This window comes from Carlito syrichta, unplaced genomic scaffold (genome assembly GCF_000164805.1).
Source record: "Carlito syrichta isolate Samal-C Ts95f unplaced genomic scaffold, Tarsius_syrichta-2.0.1 Scaffold100639, whole genome shotgun sequence".
NCBI classification, from domain to species: domain Eukaryota; kingdom Metazoa; phylum Chordata; class Mammalia; order Primates; family Tarsiidae; genus Carlito; species Carlito syrichta.
In genome coordinates, this window is record NW_007044735.1 from 108,345 (window position 1) to 117,405 (window position 9,061).

Consider the following 9,061-nt stretch of genomic DNA (forward strand, 5'->3'; position numbering starts at 1 on the left):
CCAGCGTCCCCCGTGGCTCCCCTGACGTGGCTCCCGTCCTGTTTCCGAAGGTGTTCGTGAACGGAGAGTGGGTGACCAGCATCAGCGAGGGAGGTAGCTTCGGGGAGCTGGCCCTCATCTATGGCACCCCCAGGGCCGCGACGGTGAAGGCCAAGACCGACCTCAAGCTCTGGGGCATCGACCGGGACAGCTACCGCCGCATCCTCATGGTGAGTGGCCGGCCGTGGCAGGGTCCCGGGGCCGGGCAGGTCTCTTTGCGCTGGCTGGGCCTGGAGGAAGCCTCTCTGAGAGAGCGGCCCAGGAGAGGAGCGGGCAGTGCTGGCCAGGGTCTGGAAGGCCGGCGGCCGGGAGGTGCCCCTTCTCCCTCCGGCCGTCTGGAGCTCCTCCACAGCCCTCACGGTCTCTCCCGTGCAAACGGTTCTACATCCCCTGCTGAAAGTGCGCCACAGAAGGGTCGGACCCTATCGGGATCTTACGGAATGGCTGGATCTGCAGCTGCCATCTCGAACCAGGTGGTCTCGTGCAGGAGGGAGCCAGTTCCCAAGGTGGTGCCGCAGAGGGGGTGATTAGGGGGGCCGCTGTGCCGCGGCCCGCTGCGCTCCCCAGACTTCCCGTGTGTGGGGCTGCCCATGTGTTCTGGGCTTCTTCTTCCACGCAGCAAGGCACCCTGTACCGTGTATGGATACGCACACATCTCCTGCCTGTGCTCCTGCACCCGCGGTGGGGCGGGCGGGGCTTGGGCTGCTTCGGGGACTCGCAGGGGGCGCTGAGGGTGAGCTCACGAGTGGAGAAGACCCTCTGGGGGGAGGAAGCCCTTCACGTCCTCCCCTCGTACTCTCCCGGCCAGGCCTGTCCTAGGCGCAGGCCTGTCAGGGAGAGAGGCAGAGCTGACCTGTGGAGGGGCAGCAGTGAACCCCTCAGAGGGTGCCATTCTTACACAGAAAGACCAGAGCAGGGGTGAGGGGGACTGGGGCATGGGGAGGGGGTTGCTGGTTTATTAAAAGGCCTCAGAGACCTCCCTGGAAAGGTGTTGTTGAGCTGAAGCCTTGGGGCAGGGAGCCAGGGAGCCAGAGGCTGTCCAGGGACAGAGCACAGCTGCAGGGCAGCACATGCAAAGGTCCTGGGGTGTCCTAAGTGTTGTGGACGGTGAGGAGACTGTCACGGGCAGGGGGTTCTGACCAGCAAGAAGCGCAGCCTCCACAGAACCTCATTTTGACTTGGGGTGCTGTTGCCAGAGTTTGAGCCAGGCAGTAGTGGAGATGGCATGGACCTGCTTCTCTGGGCCGGCCTGGGGCCACTGGGTGGGCTGGTAATCCTGGGCTCGCCAGGCCTGCTGCCCTGGTCTGGGGGTATGCCCTCGTGGGGGCGCCCTCGCGGTCGGGGGCCACCTCAGGGTCTGTGGGCCCTCTCACGGCCTGGGGTGTCCCTTGTGGTCTGGGGGTCCTCTGGTGGTCTTGGGGGTCCCTCGTGGTCTAGGAGGTCTCTCATGGTCTGGGTGGTCCCCTCGTGGTCTGTGGGTCCCTTTATGGTTGAGGGGGTCCACCCGTGGTGCGGGTCTCCCTGTGGTCTGGGGGACTCCCTTGTGGTCTGAGGGTGCTCGGGGTCTCCCAGTGGTCTGGGGGCCCCTCGTGGTCCAAATGGGTCCCCTCGTGGTCTGGGGAGTCCCTCTTGGTCTGGAGATCCCCTCATGGTTCAGGGCATCCCCTCGTGGTCCGGGGTTCCCTTGTGGTCTGGAGGGGCCCCCTCACAGTCTGGGCACCCAGTCACAGTAGGGGGTTCCCTCGTGGCTTGGAGTTTTCTCTGCAGTCTGTGGGGAGCCCTCATGCCTGGGGGGCCAACTGTCGTCTCCGGCGTTAGCCCCTTCTTTCCTGTCCCTGCCCGCGGTGCCAGGAGCCCAGCGCCTGTTCTTTGGTGGCCACGCTCTTAGGACATCTCCTTACCCAGAGGTGATCGCCGGGCCGGGGGTGACCCAGGAGCACCGGGCAGCCGGGGGCACGGGGCCGAGGGCAGCCCAGGACAGCATTTGCTTGGAGCCCTCTCGTGCGGGCCCAGGATCCCGGCTGTCCAACCCTGCCCTGGAGGGGACTCGAGGGTGGTGTCGGGAGAGCCCTGTTCTCTCCTCTGCACCCTCCTCCCTGGGATGGCCCCGTGCCCAGAGCCACCCGCCCCGTGCCCGTAGCCCACCTGGCACGACAGCATTTCGGTGTTTGTGGCCGTGTCTTCAGGCTTGGCCACCTTCCTGTGGGCCAGTCCAGCTGGGGGCAGGTCCTGAGGAGGAAGCTGTGGCCTTGGGGCTCTGGGAGAGGCCTGGGGGACAGCCCCTAGGCTCAGGATGGACCCTCTGAGCTTGGAGAATGAGCCCAGCCCGGGTGCCCCTCTTGGGGAGTGCAGCGTCCAGATGGAATGGGGATCTGACAGCCGAGGGTCCCGGGTGAGGTGTCAGATCGGCACGACCTTCCAGGCAGCTGTGCTGTCAGGCCCCATGCCCAGGAGTTCCTCATCTGCGCCTTCATCGAGCAGTGCTCGGGCATCTGTACCAGACACCAGGGGCTCCTGCACTGCCAGGGAAACCCCGGGGCACCAAGCAAATGCTGGGCCCTTGGAGGAGGAACCCTGGGGGCGCTGCCCTCCACCGTCTTTGTCTGAATCATGCTGATTCCATCTCTGCCTGGGGACCCTCTTCCAGCGTGGAGAGTGCACCGACTCCCGTCTCTACCCGGGGACTTTCTGCCAGCCGGGGTGCCGAGTCCTTCCTCCACCTGGGGACCCTCTGCCTGTGTTGGTGAGGGGGCTGCTGCCTCCTGCCTCCACCCAGCGATCTTCTGTTTTCGTGGGGGGAGGTGCTGACTCTTGTCCACCTGGTTCCGCTCCCTGTGTGTGTGTGAGGCGGAGGGCACTGACTCCAGACTCCGATCTCCGCCCAGGGACCTTCTGCCCGTGGGGGGGGCTCTGGCTCCCATCTCCACCCGGGACCTCCGGCCCCGCGGCGGTCATGGACTCCCTCTCCTGGGACCCCTCTCTCCATGTGGGAGGGTGCTTGAGACAGCTTCCCTCCTGGTGGCTGGGCAGTTTGGGGAGCACAAGAGGACATGGCTGTTCCTGTCCCCTCTGGCGCACCCGGCCTCAGTTGCGTAAGCCGAGTTCCTGCCACCACGGACACAGCGATGCAGCGCCATTCCTGGCTGTGGGATTTTTGTGGCTTGAACCTTACATTCAGGTAAGTTCCAAGCCACTGCGGGAGCCGGCGCTTCCTCTGTTTTAATTTTGGAGCCCTGCACCTAAGAATAGCCACCGCTGAGCGGTGTGGACGGGAGGCCTGCAGGACGGTGTCGTTTCTGCGCCGGCCTTCCTCTCCTCTGCAGAGTGTGCCGCGTGTGTCCACTTAGCACAGAACCAGGGCGGGCTGTAGGGGACATGGAAATTGAGGTTGGGCTCCATGGTCAGGTTGCTGGATTCCCACATTGTCTGATCCAGAAGGTTCTTTCTTTCTTCCTCTCTCTCTCTCTTTCTCTCTTGTCTCACTCTGTTGCTCAGGCTAGAGTACAGTGACACTATCCTAGCTAACTGCAGCCTCGACTTCTTCCTGAGCTCATAGGATCCTCCTGGCTCAGCCTCCCGAGTAGCTAGAGCTGCAGGCATGCGCCACTGTGCCCAGCTCATTTTTGTATTTTTGCAGAGTTGGGGTTTCACTGTGTTGCTCGGGCTGGTCTTGAACTCCTGGGCTCCAGCGACCTTCCTGCCTTGGCACCAGGATGACAGGTGTGAGCCACCACACCCCGCTGGGCAGCTTCCTGAGTGTCTGTCTCCTCCCTCCCTTCCTCCGTGGCTCTGCGCTTTATCGAGGGAATGGTCTGGTACTGAGCGGGACAAGCGCCCCACTCCTCTTCCAGGCAGCTTTCCGGTGTTCCCAGAGGTGTTTCTTTGAGCGTCAGGCCTCGGCTCACCTGGACCTCAACTGAGACTCCAGCGTCCGGCAGGGGGCACAGGACGCTCTGGCAGGGGCTACGCTGGGCGTCCACAGCCCCCTGGCGGGGCGGCCCCAGATCCTGGGAACCCGGGTCCTGAGAGAGCTTGGGCCCTCCCTGCCTCCAGCCCTGCTGATCGGCCAGGCCACGTTGGCCGCCCAGAGTGACTCGCGCGGCCGTCAGGGCAGGGATAGATGCCGCCCCTCCTCTCCTCAGCGCGAGCGAGTTGTCGTTTGCCGCCTGGATGGCACCGCCAGGGTCACAGACAGCCCCGGAACTTGGCCGGGGCTTGGCGCCTCACATGCTGCCATGGCGGCCGGGGGCCAGGTGCCCCTTTCAGGAGCTGGGACGTGTCCCACGGGCCCCGCAGCTTGGAAGGGGTGGTGTGGCCTGGACCGTGATCTGCCTGCTACCTTTCCCTGGCGAGGCTCTGGCGGGAGGGCGGAGGGGCCCCCCCGGGGCGCCCTCCACAGGCCCAGCCCTGATCTGCCTGCCTGGGGCCTTGGCTTCCCGCCCCTGCCGCCGGCCTCCTCTCACTGGCCCTGGGGCCATGGGGACCGGAGCCGCCGGCCCACAGCCATGTGTGGGAGCCGGATTTGGGTGGGCTTCCCTTCGTGGCTGGGCTGGGTGGCCGTGGGGTCTCTGCTCCCTGGCTTTGTCAGGGCCCCGCCCACCCCCGTATGGCACTTCATCCTCAGTGGCCGTTCCCGCCCCTTTCAGAAGGGCCCCGCATGATGTGGTCACACAGGTGACGTGGCTGCTTGGGCTTTCCAGACCTCGTATACGTGGGTGCGGGGAGGCGCAGTCCCGGCCTAGAGGGCTGCCGTCTACCCGGCCGCCCACGGGCCAGGTCAGGCACCCTCCGCTCAGGGCTGGGCGCTGGGGCCTCCCCTCTGTCTCCTTCCGGGGGTTGTTGCCTGTCTCCTCCTTACAGAGAGGGGGGACACTGAGGCCCAGTAGGCGCCCGTGAGACAGAGCAGAGCAGGGGAGGGGCCAGGCCTCAGGCCCTCAGGTGGGTTCATGGGGGTAGGCATGACGGGGTTGGGAGGCCGGGTTCCTGCCCCAGGCCTCCTCACGCCCTGGCCTGGAGCGAGCCTCACACCGGAACCAGGGGTCTCCTGCCCCACCGGCACCCAGCCCCTTCAGGGGTGCCAGCCACGCGCTGCAAAGCCCCAAAGTGGAGGTTCCGGCACTCCCAGACAGCGGGCCAGCCTCCCGGGTGCCCGCTCAGCCTGGCCTCACCTGCTGTTCGGCCACAGAAGGACGGGATCTCCGGATGGGCAGCCTCAGGGCTGGGCCGCCAACGTCCCTCAGCGAGGCGGAGGTTGAGTCACGGGGCTTTCGCGTCTAGGCCCCGGGTGAACACACGTGCGCTCCTCTGGCCGGGCGAGATTGCCGGGCAGTCAGGGTGAAGTGGACATTGTTCTTCAAAAGACGTGCTTTTTCCGAGGCTGGCGGGATCTGGAACGGCATGGGCTGGGCCGTCGCGCTTGCTGCCGCCACAGAGAGCGTCTGGGCCACGCTCCGGGCAATGGCGCTGCCCCCATTGCCATGGAAACCCGGTGTGCCTAGGCACCTGTTGTGGGCACAAGGTGCCTTTGGTGCCGACTTAATCCAGGGGGTCTTGGGCCAAGCTAGTGGGGTTTTCTTGGACCCGCTGGGCTGTGGGTCTCCCAACTCTGCCCTGGCGTTTGCCGGAAAGAGGGGGCTTGGGGAGGGGCTTTGGTGTAGTAGATAGAACACCTTCGCGACTCTAAAATTGGAACTCACAGCCTTTGGAGTGCTGGTCTGGCCCAGAGCTGATGGAGAAACTGAGGCCTGGGGGGCAGAGGAGGGCTGGGATCCCGTCACCATATCACATGCCAGGCACTTGACAGCGGTCAGCTCGTTCAGCCTTTACAGGCGTCCTCCAGGGCGGGTCGGAAGATGTCTCAGTTGCCGAGGTGAGGAAACGAGGCTCCGAGAGGCAGAGCCTGCTCAGGGTCACGTGGATTGCAAGTGAGGGGGCGAGAAAGCGAGTGCCCTGAGCTCCGCCGCCTCTCCAGGCCGGCTGCTGGTTGAGGGAGGCTGGGGGCTCGTGGCCCGGCCCTCCCCTGCGTCTCCATTCGGGCCTCTCCCCGAGCTACGTGTGCACAGAAGCCGCTGCGCCCGTGTGCTCTGCACCTGGGACACGGCACGCACACGCCCGCAGCCTTGGTTCGCACCCCGGGTCCTCGCCCCCCGTCCGGCCCCTGCCCGTTCCGGCTCTAGGCGCCTCTGTCCCCGCGCTTCCTGCGTCTGCTCTGACTTGCAAGACGGGAGGCCGTTTTCTCTCCAGACCGTCCGGGCTCCAAGTGCCGGCCCCTTGGGGCCCACGCCCCACCTTCCTGTGGCTGCGGTGCCCTGGACTAGGCACGTCAGAGTGGTGAGGGCGGGGCCGGGATTCACCCCACAGCTGCTCTCAGGTCTGGCCATCCCCCGTGGCCCTCCGCGTGTGCTTTGGGTGACAGACGCAGAGCTGCAGTGTCCGTGTGCATCTACACGGGGCAGGTCCCCTTCCGGCTCCTTGCGCCCTCGCTGGACGTGAGTCCGGCTGGCGTCTCAGTGCGGCGCCGGGGCCTGGGATCCACAGGAGCGCCACCCTTCAGAGCTCCCAACGGTGCCAGGCTGGATAGCTGAGCCCCTGGACTGCCAGATACAGGGGAGGACAGGCCAGGGCAGCAGGCCCTGAACTTTCTGGCTCCCTCTACATGGGCTGAGCCCAGTGCCTGTGGCAAAACCCTCGACCTGCACCTTCGAACACGTGGGGCTGTTGCTGGCTGACCAGCCTGTGAGGGCCATGGGCACAGTGGCGGGGGCACGAGCACGATGCTACCAGGTGTCCTTGGCGCCGCTCCCTGCCCCGGGTGGCCCGGGCATGCGGCGCGGCTCTTGAGCTGTCCTTCCCCAATCCTACGTGAGAACGGAGCACCGTGACACGCGGTACCGTGCCGGACACATGGCAGGACGCAGGAGGCCGAGATGTGAGTGGAGAGCCAGGGTGGCCTTCCAGGACAGTGTGGAGTCTGACCGTGGGAGCCTCGGTTCTGGCCCGAGACTGTCCTGTTTCAAGCCCCAGCTCTGCCCCCGGGCGGCCCAGCGGGTGTCGGCGGGCCGGGGCCCCTCCCTGAGCCTCTGTGTCCTCCTGCAGAGTGGCAATGATAATTGGGTCTTGCATTCTCGCCGTGGCGCGAGATAGGGCAGGCGTGAATAGGGCAGGTGGTGTGAGAGGGCTGCGGTGTGGACGGGGCAGGCGGCCACAGGAGGGGCCCGGGCCGCCCGAGCCCTTGGGAGAGGTAGCCGTGCGGATTCTCAGACCGCCCGGAAGGAGGAGGACCCGGGCTCGTGGGGCCGCCAAGGACCGGCGCGCTCTCCGAGGCTGAGGTCCCGCGGAAACTCATGGAGGCACACAGGGATCTTCTGGGCTCAGGTGGAGACGGCACGACAGAGCAAAGTTGGGGGTCGAGACGGAGGGAGGAGCCCAGGTCAGAGATTCGGGAGCACGTTTCCTGCCGCGGCTCAGTCACTCTCGTGGCGGACACCGCCTTTCAGAGGGGACGAGACGAGTCCAAGAGCCTGGGGAGTTGCCGGCAGGCTGGAGCTGGAACTGGAGTCATCAGCACCCGTCTGCTGTATTCGCGAGGACCACCGGCGCCGACGTCCGTGTCATCACCGTCATCGTCTTCGCAACCACCACCATCCCATAAACCCCATCGTGATGATACACCATCACCACCGTCACCGTCCCCGTCGCCACCGTCACCACCCTCACCGCCACCATCAGCAGCCCCATGAGGAACGTTTGTGGAGATTCGACTCTTACGGCGGCCCAGCGAGGAAGGAGCTTTATCGTTGTGTCTCACCAAGGCTCCGTGACACGAGTGGCATGTTGGAATGCATCCTGCCCGGCGTGAGTGGGCGTGCCCACTGTGTCCTGTGTGCCCGGGAGGGTGGGTGTCTGCAGGTTCACGGTCCCAACCCCAGGGTCGGCCTCAAGCCGCATCTTCGCCGGGCTGGTCTTGGTTCTGGGAGTGGGTGTCTTGGCTGGGCTCTAGGATCCGCTTCGGTCTGTTTCTGGACCTCAAGGGAGATGCGGCAGGCTCGTGGGGGTGGGGGATGGGGAGGGCGTGGCCCCGGAAACGGCCTGGGCTGCGCCTGAACGGCATGGCACCCGTGGGAAAGGTCAGCCTCGCCGCTGGGGTCTAGAACACGTCACAGTGGAAAAACCCTCAGCCGGCCCGTGGAAGCTGCCGTGCCCTGGGGACCTGCCGCACCCCCCCCCCATGGCGGCTTGCATTCTCGCCATAGTTCCCCGGGACAGGCTTTGGACATCGCATGCCTTCTGTCCGGCCCTTTCCCCGGAGACCTCCCTTCGCAGCAGACCCGTGTCCCTTCCTTGGGCTTCTCCAGTCCCTCCTGCCGGGTCCCCTACCTTGGTGGACCCCATCCCAGCCAGGGGGTGCGGACGGAGGGCTGCCAGCTCCTCCCCCTGCCCTCAGCTCTGCCCTCTGCCTCTCCACTGTGGAGGGGACCCCTTCTGTGGCCTCTCGTTTCCCCGTGTGAGGAAGCCACCTTTACCATGCCTGAGCTGCCCCTTCTAAGGAACACATGCATGCTTCGTGCTCGGCTGAGTTGGCGTCCGGAGGTGAGAGCCACAAAGCTGAGCTTGCCTCTGACGGCAGGTGGCATGGAGTGGTGAGAGGGGCCGGCGGGCGGGCACGGGCCCTAGAGGCAGGCCCCTGCCGTCCTTGAAGCGCTCGCCCTCCACCCCTCTGCTCCTTGGCCATCGGAGTGGTGGCCGTGCACATCCGCAGGGCACACCCCGTCCCGCCGCCGCCTGCATGGGGCCCTCCGTGAGTGGCAGCACAGCCTGAGGGGGATTTCCGCCCTCCCGAGTGGAGGGACAGACCTCTGAGCAGCAGCTCTCGAAGTAAGAGGGCTTTGGCTGGTGTGGAGGCGTCTCAAGTGCCTGGGTCCTTGCTTCTCCTGTGTGACCCGTCGCTGTTTCCCGGTGTCTCCCCTGTTGCTTCCCAGGCTGCTGGAAGGAGGGCGGCGGGGACCGGGAAGGCCTCTGCTGG

The 9,061-nt window shown here is 65.8% G+C and overlaps 1 protein-coding gene across 1 annotated transcript in view; it reads left to right on the plus strand.

Annotated features, from left to right (window-relative positions):
* Nucleotides 1-9,061, plus strand: part of PRKAR1B (protein kinase cAMP-dependent type I regulatory subunit beta) — a gene marked incomplete at its 5' end in the record, with an annotated part of 141,136 nt that overhangs the window by 108,338 nt on the left and 23,737 nt on the right. The window contains one exon of the mRNA XM_008064380.2: nt 51-209. Coding sequence (XP_008062571.1) covers nt 51-209 — 159 coding nt within the window. The remainder of the gene's footprint in view (nt 1-50; nt 210-9,061) is intronic.